Genomic DNA, 27,289 nt, shown 5'->3' with positions numbered 1-27,289 from the left:
AAGGAAGAGTTGAACCATTGTCCCCCACAGAGAGAAGAGTGGAGAGATGGTGAGTGAATGTCGAAGCTGATGGGCAAGCTAGAAGACGGAAGTCACGTAGACAGCAATAGGGATAGAGTGCAAGAGAGAGAGGAAGAGTGAGACTGAAAGAAAGCATGTGGACCTGCCAAAACGTGATTGATGGAGACGAGATCTGGAAAGAGAATAGCAGAGAGGCGGAAAAAACGAAACCAATAAAAAAAGTTGAAACGAATTGTGGAGTACCCAGCCATGAGAAAAATATAGTTGATGTAAAACCCCGAAAGGAGAGCGAAAGTCTTGTTCTAAATCACTTAAAACTGTGTTGAAGAGAATTGTGAGAATTTTGTGTAGAATACATTCGAACTTCATAAATGTTCCTTCGAATGGATGAAATATTTTTTACCATTCCTTTAGACTACAGGGTATTTTGGGACGAAGCAAATGCATTTAATTATGCTTCGTATAGGGACGGTTCAACGTCAATCAGGAAAGCTCTGTTTATTTTTTATGCAAGCAATGTCGTTGTCCACCCTCTGCCCGCTATAGACTCAGCTCCCCCTCACCCGCTAGCCCTACGGTAGCCGTAGAATATATCTATGGGATATGTACATGGAAATGTCTGTAAGTATGTATGTAAGTGTGCGCATGCACGAGTATGTACACACGCAATTATTGATGTCAATCAAATCATTTATAGAGATCAGAATCGTTGGGTCGTTCGTATGTCGAATGAATTTCAATTTTAATCAGTTATAGTAGAAGAGGAAAACAAGTTCAGGGACAGCCATCAACTATCATCATCGTTAACATCATTATCGTCATACATTTGTCATTTGTTTACACGCACAAGTATTCGCTTTGAAATCTCGTCTCCCATCTGTCCCTACTTTCTCGCTCTCTCGCTCTCGCCCTTTGAGGCATTAGTCTTGTGTAAATATTTTCTTACAAATATTTAACTTGACACCCAATCTGATGTGTGCGCGCGTGTGTGTGCAGGTATGCATACATACACATACGTATACATATACATATATACATACATATATCCATCCACTCAATTCTCCTGCTCTCCGGTAACTTTATGTTTTTGTGGCCGCCCACCCCTCTCTCTTTGGGTCTCTGATTCAAACGGTTCTCCGTTAGTCGCTTGCAAATATTTACCGCATTATCATATCCAAAATATGATTGTAACTGATTCATAAGTAAACTTATTCCAATCATTCGACTGGCAATTTACCAAAAGCCTGACTGTGCCGCGCTGCAACATAAATCACCATTAAGTAAGAAATAAACAAAAATCTAAGCGGACTCCACCAAAAAAATAAATAAATGAAAAAAAATGCACTTAATTGCATTTCGATCAAACGGTGGGGGGGGGGGGGGGGGGCTTGCCCCATGATGAGGTGGTAGGAGCGGGAGCAGGGCAGTGGTTCAATAAACCTACTCGAGTTGTTTGCTTTATTGATTGCCTTATCACCAACTCAAACTTCGAAACGGATCGAATCGAATCGGATCGGATCGAACGTCGCTTTTACGTTGCACTCAATTTTCATTTATCAACAGAGAAGGAAAGAGGGAGACAATGGGAGTAGAGGGGGAAAACAACAGACGTCGACGATCTATAGATAACTTTTTCGGGGGTCAATTTTGGAATCCAGCTTGGGGCTCGACCTGCAGTTTGAGCTCTGTGCGTGCTGTCATAAATATGTATGAATATATGGGTGTACATATGTGTGTGTGTGTGTGTGTGTGTGCGTGCATCTGTGTGTGCATAACGAATTTATTGCTTCTCCCCAATATGAGTAAGTACTGTGTATTTCAGGCATATCTCCGCTTGTCCGTCCACCAATTGGGATATGCAATGAATCCAAAAAGCACTTTCTATTTATGAAAGTTGCCTCTTGTTGCTTAGTTTTCTGTGGCAGCTCTCTGGGGGGAGGTTATAGGTCCAACAGTTCTCTCTCTCTGTCTGTATTCCTCACCCTGCGGCTCCGTAAACGAGATAAATGCCCCCAAAGATTCGCATTTTCCTTTGACAATTCAATTTTAATTCAAATATTCGGAATAATAATTTCGTGGGCGAATGGTATTGAATTCCAAATTTAACGCTGACAAAGAAAAGAGATGTTTGGAATGTTCAAAAAAATCCCAAATAGTTTAAAATGATTTAATTTAATGAATCAAATTGTCTTTTCTTGTGCGTACAGGGATTATTTATGGAAATATTTCATTTAAAAAACTCCTTTAGAACATTTTATGGCTGAATTCTAGCTAACCCGCAGACTAAATTGGTATATTCCCCTTTTGAAAGTTCGCAAAAATATTGCGTTTGTTCTGTGTGCGTGTATGTCGGGTGAATTCCCACAACTGAGATTGGGGTTTGTGGTAAATACTTGTACAACACATGGGGGATGCCCCGCAAATGTTGTTTTGGGTATTTTGATGACAAAATGGGAAACACGCAGAGACAGAGGGCACAGTGTCTGTGGCACAGAATAGTCCAACAACATTCATTCATTGATTTACTACCTTCCAAACGCTCACTCTCCTAGAGAGACCTCGCTATTTCCCCCCTTTTTCTGCCCTGCGGTGACGGATAGACGAGTTGCTCGTAACATATTTGCATATGAGTTGTTTTGCCAAAAACATTCCAGCACTTTAGTGGGGGATGTCTGGTCTGGTCGCCGTCTCTGGGCTCTTGGTATCTAATGCGGCCAGTGGTGGTCCACGCCTGTCCAAGGCTGTGTGGGCAGTGCCACAGTCACTCTGGACAACGGATTAATCCAAGCGGACTGCGTGTGGGCGCCCGAACGCCCCGGACTGCTGTGCAAAATTAAATGCGAAAATGCTCCTCTCACTATCTCGTGCTGGGAGTGCAATGAGCTGCCACTTGAACTTAACCCGTTGCAGGCAGCAGTCAGCAGGCGGTAGGCGGTAGGCAAACAGTCGAAGTTGAATCTCAAAGATACACATCCATGGCAGCAGGCAGGCAGGGATGCGGAAGGGAGGAACAGAGACACAGACACATAATTCATACATTCGAAGCATTTATCGATTTTGTCGTCCTCCCCCCTGCCATCCACCCTTCAAACGGCTGGCTTTTCGCTCGCTCAGCTGACTGTTGTGTTGGCCCAGTCCATTATTCCAACTCCCTGCCCCCTGGACGCACAATATTTTTTCGATTTGGCAACAGACGCTTGCCACACAGAGAATTTTCCTCATCAGCCTCCCCTGCTGCCGCACCGCAGAGCACAGCACCCTCTCTTTCATTCTCGTTCTCATCCTCATCCTCCCCCATCTAACGCGGCTTTCAACAGCTTCACTTTATTATATGTATATACACACATATATATATATATATACATATATGTATATCCATAGATATACATAGTGGCTGTTTGTCGTTGTCGCTGGTTGTTTGACTCTTTGCGGTTTGCCCAACACAGAAATGTTGTTTTGACGGGGCCAAACGTCGAGACGTCGAGGGCTTTCTGGGAGTATGGGTTTGGTTGCGGGATGGGTGATCTGTAGGGAGTACTAGAGCTAAAATAGAATGCCATAAAACTCAGAGAAAGGGAACTCGGGGCAAAAGTCAGATGGCATGGAAAATGCTTTCAGAGTTTTTTTCCCAGCTCCTGTTCCTGTTCCTGCTGTGGTTCTGGCTCCTGCTCCAGCTCCAACTTCTACTTCTATGATGGCATTTCTACACTTTGGATGATTCATAATGGGAGAACGATGAGTGCTTGAAACATACATATCTGCCATACGGTGCGCCACAGAACATTAAGGCTTTCCCTTTCTCTCTCCCGTACTTATTGTACTATTATTTAGCGACGAGGATACCCTGGCAGTTGCAATTTTCTTATAGCTGTAATATACTCACTAAATTAAAATAACAATTATAATATTAAATATGAAAAAAAGATGAAAAGTGCTACAACTTTTGTTCTTTACGATCTAAATTATTTTTGAATATTTTCTAAGTTGTGAGAGCTTAGGGGAAATATTCCAATACTCTTTTCCAGGGTTTATTCATTTATCAGGCTTAACTGTCCCCATAATCTTTCTTCCGTAAGTATCTAGCCCTTTATTGCCACCTGATATGCTCTTGACAGTAGAAAGTTATGTCTGTTTTCCCCCCATTTTTGTTTTCGAGAGCGACCCAGGCGATAAATAATAATGCGTGTCAAAATCAGATGATTTACGCTGCTCTGATGGCATTTTTCATTTTCATAATTTGTTGCCAAGCGAAGTGCACAAATTTGGGGCTCAGTCTTATCAGAATTTTCCCCCTTTGGCCCTCTTACTCCACCTTGGCACACCCAACAGAAGTGTGTGGGTGTTCCAGCTGAAAAAGAATGGCCATAAAATCAAGTTTTTCTTTGTCTGTTGTGAATATTATGGTCCTCATCCTTAAAACTTATTAAGTTTTTGGTGGAAAAAAACCGAATGACTTTTGATATTATTTAATTCGATTTTTCTCTTCTCCCATTTGCAGGTGAGTGAATGAAAAGTTGCCTCAAAGTGGGATTTGATTATGTGAAAAAGTGAGTTAACTTAAATGAAAAACATTCAGTGGCTCTAGTGGGAATTTATGGATATTAAAGGATTATTTTTTAATTGTCAGCCCAATTAGAATATCATAATTTTATACTACACTGCATCACATTACAGAAATGTTTCTTCCTATTATCTTTGGCAATCACATTTTTTTCTTTCTAATTGTTTTCGTCTCCCCTTTAGCCATTTGTAAGACTGGAATATAAAAAAAACGCATTAAAATGCTATCAAAATCATTTGAAATTATTTTCAACGAAATCATGAATTGGGGAAAACTTTCCCCATTTTAATTTTTATTACCATTTCGAATTCTATTTTCTATTTCCATCCACTTAATGTCATAATAAATAGTTTGAATATTCATTCCAGCATAAATCAGACGAATGTAATTCTGTTCAGCAAACAAGCCCAGGGGTCCTGTGGGTCATCCCATCTATGCATCCCCTTCTAAAAATGCAAATGGAAATGTGCATTTACAGTTAGCTAAGCTTTTTAGAGTGTTTTTCCCCACAAATGTAAAAATGTACTGTGTTATGTGGTATGTCTGTGTTTTAGCCCCGTTGTGCCCCACTAAGTATGCACTTGTGGCAGCGATAGACGGCTGTCCATTATCCACAGAGCAGATCACAAGTAATGCCGAAAATAAATCCACGTCAAAAGCAATTAACACTTTCGGAAATTGACATAAATTTCAGATCAGATCAAATCGAAAGAGAACCGAACCTGATTGCCAGCACAGTTTTGGGAATGTCTGCCGTGATATCTGTTGTTATACCCGGTACTCGAAGAGAAAATAGGGTATATTGTTTTAGTGCGTTGTATGTAACGCACAGAAGGAAACGTTTCCGACCCCATAAAGTATATATATTCTTGATCAGCATTAAAAGCCGAGTCGATAGAGCCATGTCTGTCCGTCCGTCTGTCCGTCCGTCCGATCGTCCGTCTTCTTTGTCGGCTAGTTCTCAGAGACTATAAGAGCTAGAGCCACCACAATGAAGAAAATAATTTCCAGTCGCTAAACCCTCCCCGTCCCGCAGCCTGTATTTGTTTTTTGCACATTCTCCCATTCGCACTCTGATTCGCGCAGACACGTCTCTGCCTCTGCCGCGTCTCTGCCCTGACTCTGCAGTGTGTGGCTCTAGGGGAGGGTGGTGAGCTAAAGGAGCGTGTTGGCGTGAGTAGTGTTGTTGATGCAGATGACAGATGAAGAAAAAATTTACAATTTGACAAATAACCGCTAAGGTGCAGATGTAGTACTGAGTGCCGGGTATAAAAGTTGTGACACGTAAGAATCGTCTCACACGTTCCTTCTCGTTATTATTTTATATTCACAAAGTTTATTCACATAGTTAGGCGAAAAATTCAATTAACAGCCCCTTACCCGCCACCATCCAGCATCAAATGTGGTGGGCAGGCGCCAGTCGGCCGGGGGCCTGCGGCATGCAGCATGCGTGGGATGTCACTACTGCTGCTGCAATATTTTCCAGGTGTCTGCCACACAGAAACAAGTTGCATAATCACAGACCCGGAGCAGGCCGGAGCCCACTTGAACTGATATGCGAAACAAATTAAAAATAAATAATTATGATGTTGCATTTGCAAATCTCCCTCTCTCTTTCCTTGAACTGCAAAGAGTATGACTTTGATTGCATAATTTAAAAGAAAAAAGTGCATCAAATTAGTGGATTGTGGATAGAAAAATTCCAAGATTTACACTTGGAGCTGCCGTTTCTGTGGCAAAGTCTGGTCAAAATAAATACTCGGAAGCAGCGGTAGATAGTGGGTGTTAAAGGGAATTAAGGAGCAGCATTCAACATAAAACATTATACTGCTGGTGTCATGAGTGCTCTAAAGATACTTACTTTGCTTTGCCCTCCTTGGATGTCAAAAGATTTTGAGGAAGAACAAATACGATTATTCAACAGCTGTGTGCCATTGACGATGACTCAAGCAGGGGAAAATCTGATGAGGAGAAAAAACTGCTGGAGAAGAGAAGCCATCCACATGCCAGACGTTTCCTCTACTCTGTGCATACCCCAACAATCAATTTGAATCCCAGACCACGTACATGGAACGTTGTTCCTTCCTTGGCTACTTCCTTTGCGCAGCGCCCCATCAAAGAGGCAGACCAACAGACAGACAGACAGAGGGACGGAGTGAGCGACCGACAGAACGGCCAAGTTGCCAATATTAAACGCATCAATGGATTTTATGGAGCATAAACAGGAAATTTGAAGAAGAATGTCCAATTTGCCATGGCCAAAGGCGAGACAAAGAGCCAGAGAAGGAGATACAGAGAGAACGAAAGAGGAGGATTGGTATTTTCTTTTGTCACTTTCAGGAAACTCAATAGCAAATTGGCATTAGAAGAAGGCACAAAACGTTTCCTACAGCTGGTGTTCAAGGTCCGTTCTCCGTTCTCCTTCTCTCCATCTAACCAGCTCTTTCCTCGACTATCTGTGTACGTATCTAACTATCGCTGGCTATGGTACGACAGTCGGTCTGTCTGTTTGTGTGTGTGTGTGGTCGGTCTCTGTTGAAACCATAAAACATTAATTTCAATTGGAAATTTGTTGCCAAAGCGATGTTGGGAGGAGGTCTGACTGACGGACATATGCGTACACTCTCACATGTAACCGGAGCCAAATTAACTGTAATGCAGGACTACATCATACAAGGGACGCGGAGAGTGATAATAGGTGTGGAGGAGGTGGAGGAAGCAGCCAACATAATATGAAATTAATTTGTTAGGCAACCACCAAAGGCAGCAACAGACATACACAAACAAAAACAAGGAATATATTGTTTGGGAAAAGTTGGCAGGCCACAGCAGCTGTTACTCTGCCCAACTCCCGAGCTCTCTTTCTGTTTGTCGATTGTGAACAGTGGCTGAAAGAACAGCAACAACAAGAACAACAAATGCAATAAGAAACAGCACATGTTAATTAAAGTACAGCTATTCTCTCTCTCTCTTTACTTGGAGAGCAACAAAAGTCACCAACACACACCATGCAACAAAATCGAAATATTTTTCTTTGGGGTTCTAAAATAATTTGTTAATAATAATTATATCTCGTTTAAAATATATCCATAATATGCTAGATACGTATAAATAATAACTTAGAGAGCGCTTAATGAACGCGCCTATTGTGTGTTGGATAGTGTAATTATTGAACAGCGAATGTTTTCAATTTCTGCTTCTTTCTAAATGCATAATGGATGTGTGCCCTGTCCCTTTCTGTCATTGGCTTAATGTGTCAAAATCTGTCAGCAGCACTTAACCCACACATAAGTCAGCGTCGGAGTGTCAGGCGGGCAGACATTAATTTTCAATTTGCTTTTATTTTCAGAGTTCGCTCTCACTCTCTCTGCACTTTGCGCTGTGCGCTGTGCTCTTGAGACACCTAAGGCACAGCTGTTGAACTTCCGACTTGGTCTCCCACCTAATATCTGTTTAATTATAACAAATATTATTAAAGTTAACGTTTCCCGAGTTTCCAACTCGAATCCTTGAATCTGACAGCAGTCACAAATGGCAATAAATTAAACCTGACTGCAGGCACATCCCACAGGACTACGGACAGCTGTTCTCGGGAACATCTGTCAGGGTTCGTTCTCTGATTCGTTCTCATCTGTTGCAAGCGGGGGATGGCATCTGATCTCTTTATGAACACAAGATGAACACAAACGCTAAAGAACTATTCAAAACATGCTCCAGCGATAGTAAAATGCTAATAATAATTGGAAAAAAATCCCCATTTGAGTGGAATTCGAGGGGGAACTTCCTGTAGAGAAGGTAACGCGTACACATCATATGCTTTCGATAAATCATAAATATAAATTCTCCAGCGCTCTTTGACACTGCGTTTTTCCACACGGCTCGAGGGAACGTTCCGTTCCTTTCCATTCCATTCTCAAAAGCGAAACTACAAACGAACTTGGCATGGTGGAAACTGAAGCAAGGGAGAGGCATGGGGCATGGCATGGCATTCGACTGTGAAATTCATAGATCAATTTGAAAGTTTAACAACTGGCCATTAGCACTGTGGAGAACTATTTCTCATTTCCCTTTTGGAGGGCCCATAAAATATGGAAAATTAAATGAAATCCATATTTTTACAGTCTGTGGATTATTGTGTTGTCAAAGCGCAGCGTGGCATAAGCTTTGCTGTGTGTATAAAAAGAAAAGAAACAACACAAATAATCGTATGCGAATCATCCCTTTAAAATGGGGTAAACTGCACACAAATGTAGTCTGAAAAGTGTAGAAAATAAATTCAAATAACTGATCGATTTATGATTTCTTTTTTTCAAAACTTAATTATTCGGTGCTAATGATATTATTACCAGAAAATGAAGTCCTAACTGCGATCGGAGAATAGTAATTCATTTTGGGAATAACACTTCTCCCATGAAGTTGTCAGTGGTTTCGGTGCTCCTTGCATGTGCTGTTATGTCGTTCCTCGATGTTCCTTGATGTCCCCTCAAGACACGACATACAAACATAAAATGCGAAGTCTTTGATAATCTGTATGCTGAGGCGCCTGTCTGTCGCCTGAATGTGCTGGGACGTGGCATTATCGGAGCCAATATCCACATTAAACTTCTCAAACTACCAGTTCGGAAGGTAAAAATAAACTTCAGTGTTTGGAAGAAACTATCCGGCTACCATCCGTTCCTGTTTAACGTCACCGTGGACCTTTGCCACCACATGAAGCACCCGAATCCGTTGACCGTCTTCTACTACTTCTACGCTTCCTTCTTGCCCTACATTAATTTGAATCACACTTGCCCCGTCAATGTGAGTACACATCTCCCATCATACATATGCGATTGACTCTCCTCCTTTTGCACCTTGTAGCACGATATAATTCTGAAGAATTTCGTTTTGAATGAACAAATGTTCTCCAAAGTTCCCATGCCCATAGGAAGCTACATGTTCATGATCAAAATATTAACAGAGGATGTGTGGAGAGGGACAATTTACTCCTACGTGGATATCAATGTAGATGATAGTTCCAGTCTGAAGTTGGGCTAGAACTTTACTTTTCCAACCATGAAACTCTCGGCTCTCTCTTGTTTTTTCCATCACAGCTGGATGCTGCACCCACCCTCGCGCATATTTGGGGGTGGAATATATTGTGTTGGTTCAGTGATTGAGTCTGAGGTTTGAGGGTTGCATTGCACCTTTCCCTTCTAAAAATATAATAAAATCTCATTAAGATCAGTAACAAACTCAATAGAATCCATAAAATCCTCACATTTAGGGGGTTTGAGACCGAAAGGCCAACAAACATATCCATTGGAGGGCCACCCTTGCCAAAGGTCAGGTCCCATTTCGCATTGGATAGACAGTTTAAGCTGGGGAAATAAATACATTTTTGGGAATTATTAGTGACAGTTGAGTGCATTCGGAAAGAAGTAACCGATTAAGCCTTATTTAAATATAATTGGCCTTTAAAATAGGCCATTAAAAAAGGGCCATTGGTGGTCTGGATAGAATATTGTTCACATTGTCTCGATAAAGCTCCTCTCTGTGGCCACTCCACATTGGCCTAGTGACTAGTATCGGAGGCGACTATTAACGATTATTATAATGCGCTTGACCGGTCTGTTTCGATTCAAAAGTTTACATATCATCCGATATCGTGTTAGATAGTTTCAGTCATTAAACAACGGGGTACACAAAAACAATAAACATATCTTCATGAGACTGGGGTAATATAACCTGCCAATTTTGGAGTACTTCTACTCCAACTACTCCGAACAGATCGCAGTTCCGTTCGAAGTTCCTTCGATACATAATGCGCAAAACCATTGAACAAAAGAATTGATTTTAATACCTTATTCCACACACATGCACACATACACAGATAAACAAGCAGAAAGCAAAAAATTGAGAAAATTCGTTGAAAGGGGGTGAAAAGTTTGCTGTTTCCTTTCCCAACTGCAAAGCGATTTTTCTAAAACGTTTTTCCTTTCCACCGCTTGGACAGTGCTATCCTGCAGGAGTGATGCGTAATAACACTAGCCAACAAGTAGTGCGAATTTTGAAGAGCGCAAGTCATCTACAATGTGCAAGACTTTGGGACGATATCTTTGGGAACAGTAAAAAACGAGACTACACAAAACTACTCAACATATGTGGAGATAATGCCCTACCCGGCTGCACAGTGTACATACATTTCTTGTTCTCCCTCTGGCCTGGCTGGTGGCTGGCAGGGTGCTGGGTTAGTGGGTGCTTGGTGGGTACATTTACAATTTCATAATGCAAAATTTTTGCAGAGCAACAAGCAGGGAGCCCGTTGTCGTCGCAGGATGCCAAAGGACAAAGCAAAGGCAACGCTGGCAGCGGAAAAGCGACCAACTTAGCCCCAGCTTAGTGACTTCTCCCAGTCGGTCGGGAGCTGTTAAGGAGTCCCAGCATGTGGCCAAAGTCATTTGCCAGGACAAGTGAAAAATGCCGCTCAGATACCAATGAACTTTGTGGGTGGAGTGTGAGCAGGATGGCGAGGCGGAAGCGACCGTGCGGCCATTTTGTTAGACAACAGTTAGAAGCGGCGACGTTGTCGGCCATTTTGCAAATAAGAAAATGAATATGGACTGCGAGGGGAAGGGGAGGGGTGCAAGGAATTGCCTCTGCCACATCATGTGTCAAATTAAAGGCCAAATGAAATGATGTATGTATGGCGAGGCAGCGCGAAAATTTCCCAGGTGGCCACGCCCCGAAAACCCCATTTGATTGCCGCAATTAAATACGGAACGTGGGGCTTCAGTTGCGGTTGCGGTACCACTCCCAGGATAACGGATGCCCCATTTCGTTGTGCCTTCGTCGTGTTCTGGTCATGCAAACTACTCGTTTGTCTTCGTTAAATTGAATGGTCTTTTGGGTTAGATATATGCACAAATGTATGTGTGTACAATATACTATGGCGAATAAAATTCAATTTGCGCTCAGTTTGTCCAGCAATCAAACTGTTTTATGCCCCGACCTGTTGCCAAGGAACATCAACTTGATGCAGAATTGTGTATGTACCTAGCTGGACATTTATGTACAGTCTAACCTCCAGCTACCTCTAATACAAAAATTCTTGAGCACGCTGGTTTATAAGTAGTTATGCTCCTCCCCGGTTGATTTTGTTTAGGCAGGCTCAACTGTAGAGTATAGCGCGTGCCCCGAGGCAAGTTAACCTAACCGATAGTTGGGGGGCCTGTGCTGCCTGGCGACACTTTGGCCGGACAGTCGTCGTCTGTGGCTTTGTCGATTTAATTAAAACATCACGTAGGAACGCACACAGACACAGGCATACACACGCATAGTCGTCGGCGGCAAACTACAGGGTCTCTCTCTCCATGTAGTCTATGGTAAGCCGCTTAAATTGCCCTTTCCATGATTTCATTTTCCCTTCCCCTCCGATCCGTGTGTCCGTGTAATTATGCTAAAGCCCTGCCTGACTGGTCAACTCTTTTGCCTGCCCCGGCAATCTTATCGCCGCTTATCGTGATCAGAGAGCGCCTCGAAGGCCTGAAAATTGATTTATAATTTTCCTTTTTCATTGGCAGCTGCGCTTTGACACAGTTTGATACCAGTTATCATCATCATCGTCGACAGTTGCAGCTTTTGTACCGCCCCAAATGGTTAATGCATACAGATGTACATACATTTGTTCATATACATATGTACATGTGTGTGGCTTTGGCTATAGCTTCGTACAAACACCCAAACATGTATCAACCAAAATCATATCTTATCAGGCATGTAATCGAACACTCTTTATCGATTTCCATGTAACAAAATGAATGTTCTTCAGTGATTGGGGTAAGGGAGTAATTGAGGTTATGTTATGCACTCATTTTTAAACGGAAACCAATCGAGGTTACATACCATTAGTACATACCTTATGTGGTGAGGGTTAACTTCTTGAATACATCTGTGGGTGCACTCGGTACGGTACTCAGAAGTTTCTTTCAGAAGTGATTTATACTCATCCAGGGCAAATTTAGTTGATATTTTGTACGCCTAGTTAAGTAAATTCTTAGTTTTTACCTTTCACTCATGCCTTGTTTATGTTTATTTTATTTCCAGGTAAATGTACCATCATTTTCCTGGAGTCCTGTTTCCCGGAATTTCGCATAAACGAAGGTTTAAGGCCTAATCAAGGCCCCTCATTATTCATTGATTGAATTTTTCTTCTCTTCTCCAATGGCATCGCTTGTGTAATCTGCGAGTCGAGCAAACTTGATCCTTTCTTGTATTTTCCAAGCAATTTTCCATTTAATCTGCACTCAACAGCAGCTGCAGCATCATCATCATCATCAGTAGGAGACAGTGGCAGTGGCAGTGACAGTGGCAGCAAAAGCTGCTTCTATTGAGGCACGAACTCATTGAAACCGACGCGTCATAAACTGGTGAAGGCTTAAAAGCTCTTTATTCAATGGTTTTCCAGTGAAAAAAAATACATACATACATACGAGTAGAAAACAAAAGCCAGGACTCGATAGAAAGGAAAAAGAGAAAAGGTGGCTGGCAAAGATAAAGAGAAGGCAAAATAATAGGAGCTATTGCTGTTCAATAAGCTGCTGCACATTGATTGAAATCGAAGACGAAGCCCCGATAAACGGAGTGGAGCAGAATGACATAACTTGTGTTGAATGATGATGAATAACGATGCTAATAGAGATGATACATACATAAATGAGCGTAGAACGGGTCCACCATGGGCTGCATTTGTAATTACAGCAGAGAAATGCACTTCCAGGGACTCCTGAGGATGGGAATTCATACTTGGGACAGACGCTAAGTTAGTTACGCAGTTACGCAAAGAATAACAACAGCGGCTGCAAATTGAATAAAAGATGAAGTTTGTTCAGGCAACAGGCAAGGCAGCTGCATTCCGGGAAAAACCTTCACTCACTTTTTCGCTTTCTTGGAGCCAGATGTCTGCGTGCCTTGATAAAACTTTAATTAAGTTGAGGAGCGCGTATCCATGGCCTCTAAGGAGCTCACTTCTAAGCCACTCTGCTGCGGCTTTTGTTAGTTGACTCCTTGAGATTTTGCTTACCCAAAAAACTGCAGCACAAAAGTCTGCGTTTATTACATGGTTTAACCATTATTATGGACAGAGGCGACTGAAAAGACTGCAGCTTTAGTCTGGAAAGCGAACATCTTGCTACGTTTTGTCTGCACAGAGTTGACTTCACACTCATTTTGTATGCAGAACAAACAGAGTCTTTATCCCCGACGGAGGCCTTGAAGCATCATCTTCTGGCAGCCAGGAACAATAAGAAATGATTTATTTTATTGTCGTTATATCTAGACAAGACATCTACATATCCTATACTCTATGACATTTTGCGGCAAACTATTCTCTAAAAAAAAGGGAAAAGAAATCTCACTCTCGTTTCTGCATAATACATTTTTTTTGTTTCCTTAGATGATTATCGGTTTGGTGTAGACAGCTTCATGGCACACTGGGACATACTGGTGCACTGTATCTGGTATCCTCCTGTAATTTGAGCACTTCATTGTCAGGACAATGGAAGGGCAGGACATCAGTAGTATTGTACTCCGTAGTGACTGCTTTTTGCGCATCGTTTTTTGCCTGAAATTTCACAAGCAAAAACTCCAAGAAAAGGAACCTTTTGTTTGGACATCTTTACAACCTCTCAGAATGGGGGAAGAGAATAAGTATGTACTTTCCTGGGATTGGGATTGGGATTGGGATTGGGAGGTGGGCTTCCAACCAGAACCCATAAATTAACAGCCGAACCGCAATACTTCAATGACAAAACAAAGAAAACAGACAGGCAGATAGACGGACAAACAAGCACTCAGAAGTGTCAGTGTAAAGGTGGCAGCTTGTGGAACGTGTAATGGCAAGCAAATGGAGTTATCCTGGTGGGTTTTTAGGGGGCAGGACGAGTAGGACATGCATAAATCCTCGCCCATGGCCATTAGGTGTTTTGATGGCTGCTCGTAATTAGCATAATTGAAATGTAGCCACAGAAGTGGAGTGCTAGGTGGGGTGCAAAGGGCAGAAAAGTCATCAAAGTGATTGCCTTTTGGGTGGAGCCAAATGCCAATCGAAATGCTATAAAGTGGAGAAAAAATAGAATCAAAATCAAAGCTCACTCCCGCCCCAAGTTCCAGCCGCCATCCGCTGCCTCAATGCCCATTGATGTTTTCACTTGAATGCGACAATTTCCATGAAAATGCCAGACAGATAGGCAGAGCAGAGAGAGGCTATATATAGCCAGCACCCAGGCGGTGGAGTGCGGTGGTGTGGTGTGGGCTCGCAGCCACTTCCAGGAAGCTGTGGGTGGAGCAGAGAGTGGTCATGGTCTGGGGCTTCTGGCACCTAATGGCCAGGCAGACGTTTATAATTATATTTGTGCAGCATTCTGTCCTATCTCTATCTCTGTCCGCGCGCGTGTGTGTGTGTGTGTGTTTGTGTGTGTGTGTTTGTGTGTGCGTTTCCAGGACGAGGGATTGGCGAGATTGCGGCTTTGGCTTTATTCTGGTGCTTTTTGAATTTAAATCCGTATCCATCCAGTCCCCTGCATGTCTGCACCTCCCGCCACTCAACATAAAAGATTTTCACGCCCAGGGCAGCAGTTTCGTCTCCCTCTTTCTCTCTGCTCTCTGCATCCGCTCTCGACTCGTCTGGCCATTTTGCGGCTTCGTTAGCGGCAAAAGAAAAAGTGTCGCGTCGCACAAGGTGTTAATCAAGGCAACGAAAGTGACAATCGATCGACAAGGGGGAAACGCTGAATGACAGGCCAAAATCGTATAATGGATAAGCATTGAGGGGCAGGTAAATTAAATTGGCTCGAATTTCGTAGCTGAGCATTGCATTATGATGGAGTTTTCAAATCGTAAATATTTGATTACACAATTATTTGTATTCAAGGGAAAATATGTGTACACAAATGTGTGTGTAAATCTTTGAGTTTCTGCGAACATTTCAGTTCGGGAATGCCTCTGGGATAACTGGGGATATCGAGGCATTCAGAAACTCCAGCGTGAGCAGGATATATATAAATGAGTGAACAAAGCAATGTGTATATTTACTTCAACGATTTCTAGTGTTTGAGTTGCACTCTCTCTGCTGTTTAGAGCTTTTCTATATCCCGTAAGTCGTAAGTCAGTCTCCAATTAAATATTCATTCGATTTTCGCTTCCTTCTTTTATCTTCAGAGTTTGCCTTTGCGGATATTCCGCCAGCAACGAAGAGGTTTTGTATGGGGGACTGGGACTGAGGTCGAACGCGACTGCGAATTCGCACGCACAAGAGAATGGGAGTGGGAGTGGGAGTGTGGTGTGGGGGGTGGAATTGCAATTGCGGGCGAAAAGGGAAAAAAGAGGTCACGCTGCTGGAGTCGTTTTCGATGCAGTTTCCGTTCGCGTTGCAAAATTTTATTTATTTTTCTTTTCTCTTTGCATACATTTGCGTTTTCCCTTCTTATTTTGTGGGTATTTCCTTTGGTTGCACAGCCACGCAAAGGGTGACCAGGGAGGAGTAGCAGTGAGCTTTTGGTGGTGGCTAACCAAACGGAAAATCAACATTGGCAAGCCAATCGATGGCGAGTGGATGGGGGACCGCAGCAGCCATTCGGCTCCTCTGGGGCCCCAGCACCGCATCGCGGTGGCGTGAGCGCGCGATGCAACATTTTGATAGTCGCTAAAGTCTCCTCGCCGAAATGCAAATGCAAATGCTGCCACAAAATGCTGCAAAGTCTTTAGATTTTTCCATGGCGATTTTCGCTTAAATATATATACCCTGGATTCATGGCTGCCAAGGGTTATACCATGGCAGAGTGATCTGTTTATTTATTTATCTATCCTCCTATGTAAATCAAAGTTGACCGGATTACAGTTTGAAGTTAATCTCAAAATACTGCGAATGATACGCCAAAGCGAATCCAACATAATGCACCGTTATGCTGAAATGAAGCACAGTATTTTCGTTTGCTCTAAGAATTTGTATAGCGCATACCGTTTCTATTATTTTTTCCATGACTGTAAGTAACCCATTTCAGAGTATAAGAACTGCATAAGCCTTGAAACAAGCAGTGAAAGCCGTGCAAACAGTGCAGGGTGTTTCCCGGTCTAGACGCCTCTCTTTCCGTCTCCTTCGCTGCTACTTGCATTTGGCTTATTGGCACATTTAACCCTTAGTCTGCTTGCTGTGCATAAATTTAGTCAGGCGATAAGCACTAGGCAGTCGAAAGTCGGCCGGAGAGTGCAGGAGGAGGAGGCTCTTCTGGCCTGGCCGCTTGCCCAATTTAACCTTAAAAGGTGCTAGCATTAGCTGCCTCTAATGGCCAACTGCTACTCCTACTCAAACTCCGCTGCGCTCCTCTCCTTCGATCGTGGCCCAATGATATGCGAAATTTCTGTGGCTTTTCCTCTCGTTTAAGATATTTTCTGGCTGACTAGCAGGCTGGTTTCAAAGGAAACGTGGAAATTGGAAATTTCTGCCTAATTGTGCGCGTCTTTTGCGTGCTGCTGCTGGCCTCCCTCCATTTAGGGAGTTTTCTGTGTGTTTTTTTTGGCCATATGGTAATTTGATTGGCTTTCCCGGCATCGCATCGAAAGGTGAGTGCAATTAGCTCTTTCACTGGTAAATTATGGCATGGAAGTATGCGTACAGGCTTTCCCTCCCAGGCTTTTCGGGTGGAGCAAGTTGATCCAGTTGCAAAGACAATTTACGAGATGTGCGCAATGTTTACAATGTCTCTTTTTACTCTGGCCAACTGCTAATTTTTTATCGACTCCTTGTTGCATGTAGCAGCAGCAGCACAACAGCAGAGACACAACATTTGCATACTAGACACCAAACCGTCGCCATTGGTGCTCCTCCTCCTCCTTCTTGGCTGCCTTAAAAATCGTAAAATATGCAAATTCATTGGAATATCATAAATATTCATGTATCTACTCGCACAAACATATCTCTACAAGTATCTCCTACACTCTTTTCTTTTTTGTATGCCCCAACTCCAGCATCTTTCCATGGCTTACATTTTTGTTGTTTAAATTTTTGAATTTGTTAATCTTATGTAAATGGATGTTGCGTGACTCGACCGATATCTGGTTGTAGGTCCGTTGTTGCAACAATTAAACTCAATTAAGCCATTTCTTTCGCTGCGTCTGGCCCCATCCGCTGATTTTTTCTTCCATTTAAAAGTTGGAATTTCTAGGAAAAGCGAACGCTCAAATCTGACTAAATTATAATTGTTTAATTTGATTCAATGAACGAGCCCATTCGGGAGTAATTAAGCCAAATGGCAAACTCAATTGAAGCCCAAAAACACACACAAACAGTTTAATAATTAACTTAATTCATATAAATATTCGTTCAAGTCTTCTTTTCTTTTGCTCTTTAAATACGTTTACTTTAAATTTTTCATGTTCCCCCCGAGTGGTTTTTGTTGAACAAAAAGTGTTTTCAGGCTTAACATTCAGCCGCTGCATTGGATGGGGGAAGGTGGGGGTGTTGGCAGAGACGTGCATAATGCAAAAAGGGTTTTTTATATTTTTATTTTACTTTTGTGCAACTTTTTTGCCAACGTTGATGTTGTTTTTGCTGCACGTACAGCCGCAGGAAACAAAAGAAAGGAAAGCGAACGACAGTTTGGACAAAAATACATGGGGGTAGAATGCAGAATGTACAGCAACACAGTGTTAAAATGTTTCCCTGCAGACGGACAACCTGTAGGCCAAGAGAGCGGTCGTTCCCTCTGATGGGGTATATTATATTCGTGCAGATGTTGGTAACAGCTAAGATCAGCATCAAGATCGGATCATTATTAGAACCAGAAAAGGTAATAACAATTTTGCAAATTCGATTTGTCATTTGTTCATTACCATTAGCATTGTTCCCATAATTGAGAAATCCCTCCATTAACGAATAATAGCCCTCAAATTAAATTTTGATATATGAGAGGGATGAATCAGAAAGGATGGATGAAATGACAGCTATAATTGTGGCTGCTTTCATAAAGCGAAAAGCTGATTAAATTTCCATGCACAATTACCACTTGAATACAATTCCATTTTGAACAGTTTTTAATAATTATTAATTAATTATTGGTTTTATTTATTGGAGTCAATCATATTGCAGCGCGTGAGCGGGTGTCATAATTAAAACCATTCGATAGATAATCAGAGAAGAAAGAGAAGACCCAAAAGTGGATAAAGAAAGAGAGAAATAAAATCAATTGACAACATTTCTGTGCTGTTTGGGAGTACAGATAACCTCATTGTATGCACTATCTCCTCTCGACGCTCTGGCTCTTTTCCCTTTTGGACTTTCGAAATCGGATCTATCTCTGCCTCTCGCCCCACACCCACTCCCTCGTTCGTATCTCTCACTCTACTGCTCGCGGGCAGATGCCAAAGAAGTGCACAATAAAAATCAATTCGAGCAATAAAGTTTTTAATTGGATCCAGCTCCCTGCTGGCTCTTTGCCGAGGCCGGGCCATAAAATTTGAAATTGAAATGGCTGCAAGAGATGTCTCCATTTGATTTAGAGCCAAATGCCAGTCTTAATGGCCAGAAATTTTTCACTCTCTCTCTTTAGAATAATTATGGAATATGTAAAAAAAAAACCAACCCCGAAACTAAAAAATGAAGCTGCAAATGCGGGTCAGTCTCTTGAATTGAGATGTATGTGTAACAATGCAGGTACTTCTCTTCCTTATACTCGTGCACACTCCACTGCAGCTGCAGCGGCAGGACACAGGGAAATCCAGCTGAAATTTAAGTAGATTTAGCATCTTACCTTACCAATCAAATGTTAAATGGCAATATAAGTGAAGTACCATAGTCCAGCGATGGTAGGATGCATGGATAAAAAAGTACACCTACTTATATATGGATCAATTACAGGCATTTTCTTGCCTTAACAGATCCTAAAACTCGACTGTAAAAAGAGAAATGAGAGGAATATGTTTATAAAAATACAATTTCATCAAGTGGAATGTGTGTGGCACTCAACCAACCAACCAACCATCCTCATCCACCCACACATCCGTACGACCATGGGGTGGGGAGAAAGAGTTCTTTGGGTTCGGCTCCATCGGAGCACAGGAGCCGAAAGCAATAACCATAAAACCACACGTCTCGAGGCTCAAATGTTCGAATAAAACTTGAAATACTACTACGCATACACTGAGAGCAAATAGGGGAATACACTACTGAAACTATGAACCAAATGCAGATGCTATTGTAGGACGTACTTAAGGTAACATTTCTCCAAAACAACAGAACGAAGCAGCATTAATCAATGGCCTCTGCGGCTGTTGTTTTCCATTCACCGAGGGGAGTTCGCAAAGTGGAGCTTATACTTCAATCTCTCACTCAACCACTCACTCTCCTCTCCGCTCACTCATTCGCAGCAGAGCCTAATAAACTCCCGCTTCGGAGAGTGGAGAGTTCATATAAAACCAACACCAGGAACCCAACCCCCTGCACCCATCACTGCACACGGTTCGCATAACTTTGGGTAAACTGCAGACTGCGGGGGGGAATGGAAAACAATGCGAATAAATTGCAGGCATACTTCTTGACTCTACTCTTTGAGTATTAGCCTTATACCCTGGTCGGTCGGAGGTTCCTTTCGAGTTCACGTGCGGTCAATATGCAGAAAATTCACTCCGTTTGTGGTAGGAATAGGAAGCGGCTCGGCAAAAGGAAACAAAACAACATGCAGGTGCAGAGGATACACTCCTTAAAAGCATTTCGAAACAGCAACCGAGACTGAATTGAATTGAACGCAAAGGTGATGCGTAATTCATGATACGAAAATCATTTGCACAGCTGGATAAATCTTGAAAATTAAGTCATCAACATTCTGGCTGTTAATACTGTCAGTCAGGTGCTGTATGCTGGGATTCGATGCCTAATTAGGGTTGCTCAAATATATATATAGAGTTCCTGTTGTTTACAGGAATTGTATTGGGAGCACCAACTGTGTCAGAGATGACAAAAATAAACAGCTAACGATAAGGAACGTGTGAGACGATTCTTACGTGTCACATCTTTTATACCCGGCTCTCAGTACTACATCTGCACCTTAGCGGTGTTTTGTCAAATTTAACATTTTTTCTTCATCTGTCATCTACATCTACAACACTTCTCACACCAACACGCTCCCTTAGCTCCCCCCCCCCCCCCCCCCCCCCCCCCCCCCCCCCCCCCCCCCCCCCCCCCCCCCCCCCCCCCCCCCCCCCCCCCCCCCCCCCCCCCCCCCCCCCCCTTCCCTAGACCTACACACTGCAGACTCGCGGCAGAGGCAGTGGCCGCGCACAGCAGAAGCAGAGTGTGAATGAGAGAATGTGAAAAAACAACAAAAGCTGCGGGACAGGGTGGGTTTAGCCACTGATGTATTTCTTTATTGTGGCTATACTAATGGTCCAATCAGATCCCAATTTGGCGATCTGATAAATATGATCATTCCCTACGGAATGGCGTTTTTAGTTTTCTTTTATCTTCAAAATTGTAATTTTGGGAGGTTTTCGGCTTTTTGCGGGGCCGCAAGGGGCTGGGCTCATTTTTTAAATACACTTGTAACAGTGAGAGCATACAGAAGTCTGGATGCAATATTGTGTGGCTCTAGCTCTTATAGTCTCTGAAATCCAGGCGCTCAACAAGACGGACGGACAGACGTACAGACGGACAGACAGACATCGATCAATCGACTCGGCTATTGATGCTGATCAAGAATATATATACTTTATGGGGTCAGTAACGATTCCCTATGTGAGTTACAATCTTTGTGCACAAATACAATATACCCTATTTACTCTTCGAGTACCGAGTTATTTTGATGGGTAAAACAATAACATAGCAAAAGAGGGAAACTCCCGTCTGGAATCTTGCTCCAATTTAATTATATTTATTAATTAACATTACACATCTTTAGATACTCTTGCGCTGAAAATAGCTGCCTTCGAGTATGGCTAATTTTTTAGCTTCTTACTGACTAAAAGTGTCAGCACTTATTCATCTCATTCCGCTCTTGGTCATGGCTTCTCGGTGCTTGGGGCTCGACTTTTTCCTTCAGCCAACACTGAAGCATGTTAGAAGCTTATTCATTGGCAGGCCTTGCCCCTTCTTACCTATGGCTGACACCCACCCACACAACCACCCACCCACCACCCACGTAGTCGAGTCGGGGCCAAAGTGGAAATGCAAATATTTGCATGCCCTCGTGGCATCCCCGGGCATGCCCTGCCCTGTCCATTCTCATCTCTGTTCGTCATGTTGGTAGTCGGAGTGAGTTGGCTTTTGCAGCATCAATTATTCAGTCATGTTTACAAGTTGACAGATTGCAGTATGCCTAGCCTGAAGTGCCGGCCCCAGAGACCTACCCTAGTCGCCCCATTTTTCTGATGAGCCAACCCCCATTAATGTCTCTTTGTTGCAGCTCTCTCGTTCACCCTGGAGCCGCAGGATGCTGTTGTGCCCGAGGGCCATTCGGTGCTGCTGCAGTGCTCCGGCAGTGCCCCTGGACGTGGCAAGGGCAAGGCTATGCCCACTCCTGCAGCCGTACGATGGCGGGGACCCGATGGCCAGGATCTGGGCATCGTGGGGGACACGTTCCGCACGCAGCTGAAGAATGGATCGTTGTACATCAGTTCGGTGGAGGAGAACCGCGGCCTGACCGGCGCCTATCAGTGCCTCCTTACCGCCGACGGAGTGGGCAGCGTGCTCAGCCGCCCGGCGCTGGTGGCGATTGCCCGCCAGCCGGATCTCAACCAGGACTTCATCGAGACGTACCTGCTGCCCGGCCAGACGGCCTACTTTCGGTGCATGGTGGGCGAAGCCAGTTGGCAGGAGGGCGTGAGGCACTCGGTGCAGTGGTTCCGGGACGACATGCCCCTGCCCCTGGACAAGCTGCGGATGGTGGTTCTGCCCAACGGGGCGCTGGAGATCGATGAGGTGGGTGCCTCGGATCGCGGAGCCTACCAGTGCAACGTCACCTCGGGCAGCGTTTCCCGCTTGAGCAGCAAGACCAACCTGAACATCAAGAAAGCCTCCGAGGTGCCGGGCAGTGACCATGCGGTGGCCCCCTCCTTCCTGGTGGGACCATCGCCCAAGACCGTGCGCGAGGGGGACACCGTCACCCTGGACTGTGTGGCCAATGGAGTGCCCAAGCCGCAGATCAAGTGGCTGCGCAACGGCGAGGAGTTAGACCTCAACGATCTCGACTCGCGCTTCTCCATCATCGGGACCGGATCGCTGCAGATCTCCAGTGCCGAGGACATCGATTCGGGCAACTATCAGTGCCGCGCCAGCAACACCGTCGACTCTCTGGATGCCCAGGCAACGGTGCAGGTCCAGGTGCCGCCCAAATTCATCCAGGCGCCGCGCGACAAGACCGCCCACGAGAAGGAGGAACTGGAGCTGGAGTGCGCCATCCGGGGCAAGCCCAAGCCCATCATCAGGTGGCTAAAGAACGGCGATCTCATCACCCCCAACGACTACATGCAGCTGGTGGCCGATCACAATCTGCGCATCCTCGGCCTGCTCCACTCCGATGCGGGTATGTTCCAGTGCGTAGGCACCAATGCCGCTGGCAGTGTCCAGGCAGCAGCCCGTCTACGTGTCGTCCCACCAGGAGGTAAGTGACTCTCCTCTAACAATTCCTCCTCTCTGTATGTAGTCCTAGCCTTGGTGTCCAGTATTTGTGCAGCTGTAGCCGCTTTGGCGCCTCGATTCGGCCTGTAAAATGACTCTACGAAATTAAACGCCTAGTTCCACTAGCCCACTTACCCACTTACCTCTCTTACTACTTACCTGGAAGACCTTTCAGTTTGTACAAACATTTTCCCTTCATCCTTTCATCGTGTTTTCCTGCTTTTGTAAATTGATTTTATGTGTCTGTGTGTGTGTTGTGTAATTGTATTTGTATATTTGCATCTATTGTTTGTGTAGTTTATTTTGCGATTCAATGATGGAAGAAATACCCAGTAAGAAATAACTCCCGGGAGGCGCATGTCCTTCCCACCAAAAGTTTAACCAAATGCAAATGCAAGTTCCACCCATTGAATTGCAAAATATCTCACCAATAACATTTAATAATTATTATTATAATCAATATACGAGTATATATCAATTGAAATCTGATGTACAAGTAATTTATCAATATAATTTATTAACTTTTGTTTTGTTTTATTTGTTCCTTTCGTTGTTTTCCTTCTTCCTTTTCCTTACTTTATCATTTCCTCGACATATCATCCGCACATCCGAACCCAATCCCGTCCCAATAGTGAAAATCAAACAACGCAAATCCCAAGGCCAGTCCATCAAGTCCCTACAAACCTCCGACAATCCAGTAAAGCGACGCCGACTGTACAGCTCGGGGGAGCAGCAGCAGCTGCGCACCAAATCGGGGGCCAGCCTGCGCTCGACTGAGGACGTGGACGAGGACGAAGACGAAGGCGACATAGATCCCAATAATTCGCTCATGCTGCTCTCCAAGACCCTTTTGGACAGTCTGCAGCACACGGGTAAACTGCATCGTCCCGAGCAGCCGCTCAACGATCGCAACTTTGAGCGGAACGAGGCCAGCGCCTTGCGGCGGGAAAGCGGCACTGGGGACAAGGCAAACGCCAACAATGACAATGACGATGACGACGATGACGATGATGAGTATGACGATGACGAGACGAAGGAGGCACTGATAGCTGCCTACAAGCATGGCGATGATCCACAGAAAATACTGTCCACATGGCAGAGTAACAAACACAAGAAATCCCAGCAGCAACAGCAGCAGAAATTGCAACTGCCATTGCCCCCATCCTTCAATTTTGCGTCCCCCCCAGATTTAAGCGAGCAGGAAGACAACGCGGCAGCCGCCGCCGGTAGTGGAAATGTAAAGAGTCTGGGCAGCGGACTCCTAGCCAGATTGCCCAGCCAGCCACGGGACCTGGCGGCACAGATAGTCAAGCCGCGCTTTGTCACCCTCAGTTGGGTGGAGCCACTCCAGAATGCCGGGGAAGTGGTCTACTACACGGTCTACTACAAGATGAACAACAGCGAGAGGTAAGTGATTGATGCTCTGATTGCTTCCTGCCTCTGACAAGCGGAAATGAATTCGTGTGTGTCTGCCTGGCATCCTGTGGCGCACCTTAACGTTTGCTCTTTACCGCTTTAGAGAGCAGAAAATGGTGACGAAGTCACATGACGATCTACAGGTGAACATTCAATCGCTGCTGCCGGGCAGGACCTACCTGTTCCGCGTGGTGGCCAGCACGAACTTTGGCAGCGGCGAGTCCTCTGCCCCGCTGGAGGTCAGTACCCAGCCGGAGGTGAACATAGCCGGACCCCCGCGTAACTTTGAGGGACATGCGCGCAGTCACAGCGAGATCTATGTGCGCTGGGAAGAGCCAGCAGTGACCAATGGGGAGATACTCAAGTATCGCGTCTACTACTCGGAGGTAGGACACGAACCCAGAGCTCTTAAATCACAGATAAAGCAATCCCATAATTCAATTCCAGAACGAAAGCGGAGCCGATTTGTACCACGATAGCACCACCATGGATGCTCTGCTCACCGAACTGCGTGCCTACACGGACTACGTGATCAGTGTGGTGCCCTTCAATCGGAACGGCATGGGTGATCCCTCGGCCGAGATCAAGGTGAAGACATACTCCTCAACGCCGTCAGAGCCGCCCAATAATGTGACCCTTGAGGTGACCAGTTCCAGTGTAAGTATCCCCCTTAGATTTAGAGTGTATGAAGAGCGCTTTAACAATTGTATACTTGGGATTGCAGTCCATTACCGTGCACTGGGAGCCACCCGCAGAGGAGGATCGCAATGGCCAGATAACTGGCTACAAGATACGGTACCGAAAGTTCAAGGATGCACCGCAGGTGAAGAGCACGCCGGCAAATATTCGCTACTTCGAGCTGAGCGGACTGGATCGTAGTGCCGAGTATCAGGTGAAGATTGCGGCCATGACGGTGAATGGATCGGGACCGTTCACGGAGTGGTATCGCGTCAATACGCTCGAGAACGATCTGGACGAGACGCAGGTGCCGGGTAAACCGATTTGGATCAATATACAGCCCGGAGCGGAGAACATTGGTCTGCACTGGGGTCCGCCGCAGCAGCCGGAGATCAAGATACGCAACTATGTTCTGGGCTGGGGTCGGGGCATACCCGATGAGAACACCATCGAGCTGAAGGAGACCGAACGCTATCACGTGCTCAAGAATCTCGAGTCCAACACGGAGTACGTCGTGTCCTTGAGGGCGCGCAATGTGAAGGGCGACGGACCGCCGATCTACGACAACATCAAGACGCGCGACGAGGAGCCCATCGATGTGCCCGTGCCGCTGGAGGTGCCCGTGGGCCTGCGGGCCATCACCATGTCGAGCTCCTCCATCGTTGTCTACTGGATCGACACGATGCTGAACAAGAACCAGCACGTGACCGACAACCGCCACTACACGATCAGCTATGGCATCACGGGATCGAGTCGCTATCGCTACCACAACACCACCGATCTCAACTGCATGATCAACGACCTGCGTCCGAACACCCAGTACGAGTTCGCCGTCAAAGTGGTGAAGGGACGCCGCGAGTCCGCCTGGTCCATGTCCGTGCTGAACAGCACCTATCAGAATGTGCCAGTGACGCCGCCACGCGAGGTCACCGTACGCCTTGATGAGGAGAACCCGCCCACGGTGATCATCCAGTGGATGCCGCCGAAGCACACAGTGGGCCAGATCACTGGCTACAACATTTACTACACAACGGACACTACGAAGCGGGATCGGGACTGGTCCATTGAGGCCTTTGCCGGCGAGGAGACCATGCTGATGCTGTCCAACCTGAAGCCCTACACCACGTACTACTTCAAGGTGCAGGCACGCACCACCAAGCAGCAGGGCAACAACAATGCGCCCTTCTCCGCCTTGGTGTCCTACACAACAACCGCCGCTGTGATCATGCAGGAGGCGGACACCATTGCCAAGGGCATCGACAACGAGAAGCTGCTGTACATCATTATCGGAGTCACGTCCGTGGTGCTGCTGGTTGTCCTCTTTGGAATACTGCTTCTGTGTCGCCGCAAGCCCCAATCCTCACCAGAGCACACAAAGAAGAGGTAAAGTCTTAGTGTCTCGTGTTCGTTTACCACTTTTGAATTGTGTTTTTTCTTCAGCTATCAAAAGAACAACTTGGGAGTGCCAAAGCCTCCAGATCTATGGATACATCACGACCAAATGGAGCTGAAGAACATTGACAAGGGTCTACACACAGTTACGCCCGTCTGCAGCGATGCTGCCTCCAGTAGCGGTGCACTGACCCTGCCCCGTTCGGTGGTCCACAGCGAGTACGAGGTGGAGACGCCTGGCGGAGTACCGGGACATGTGACCAACTCGCTGGACAAGCGCTCCTATGTGCCCGGCTATATGAGTGAGTAGCTCAACCCTTTGTCCTTGGTTAGACTCATCAAATGCCGTTCCCCCCCCCAGCAGCCACTTCGATGAACTCTACGATGGAGCGTCCGCAGTATCCGAGGACCCAGTACAACCACCAGAACCGCTCGCACATGACCATGGAGACGGGCCTCTCGCAGCAGAGTCTCTCGCAGCCGAATCAGAATGGCTCGCTGGCCCAGACGCCCGAGCACCCCTATGGGGGCTACGATGCCAACTTCTGGTATGTTTAGTTCCTGGCTAGATCTAGTAT

General features: G+C 45.1%; 2 protein-coding genes across 5 annotated transcripts in view; both read left to right on the top strand.

Annotated features, from left to right (window-relative positions):
* The window catches only part of LOC117578896 (neogenin), a 37,679-nt gene that overhangs the window by 8,094 nt on the left and 2,296 nt on the right, over nt 1–27,289 (top strand). The window contains exons 2-8 of one of the 4 annotated variants that reach the window (XM_034264703.1): nt 22,012–23,208; nt 24,413–24,632; nt 24,745–25,027; nt 25,089–25,298; nt 25,366–26,702; nt 26,760–27,013; nt 27,073–27,259. In XM_034264703.1, coding sequence (XP_034120594.1) covers nt 22,012–23,208; nt 24,413–24,632; nt 24,745–25,027; nt 25,089–25,298; nt 25,366–26,702; nt 26,760–27,013; nt 27,073–27,259 — 3,688 coding nt within the window. Of the gene's footprint in view, nt 1–22,011; nt 23,209–23,857; nt 24,633–24,744; nt 25,028–25,088; nt 25,299–25,365; nt 26,703–26,759; nt 27,014–27,072; nt 27,260–27,289 lie in introns of all 4 variants that reach the window. The other 3 variants (XM_034264699.1, XM_034264704.1, XM_034264702.1) reach the window with 3 other exon arrangements.
* LOC117592188 lies at nt 8,993–9,619 on the top strand. Its single transcript, XM_034285789.1, is given in 2 exon segments — nt 8,993–9,013; nt 9,071–9,619. Coding segments are annotated over 2 exon segments (570 nt in total).

Source organism: Drosophila guanche, unplaced genomic scaffold (genome assembly GCF_900245975.1).
Source record: "Drosophila guanche unplaced genomic scaffold, DGUA_6, whole genome shotgun sequence".
Taxonomy (NCBI): domain Eukaryota; kingdom Metazoa; phylum Arthropoda; class Insecta; order Diptera; family Drosophilidae; genus Drosophila; species Drosophila guanche.
This window is presented reverse-complemented; position numbering and strand designations above follow the sequence as displayed.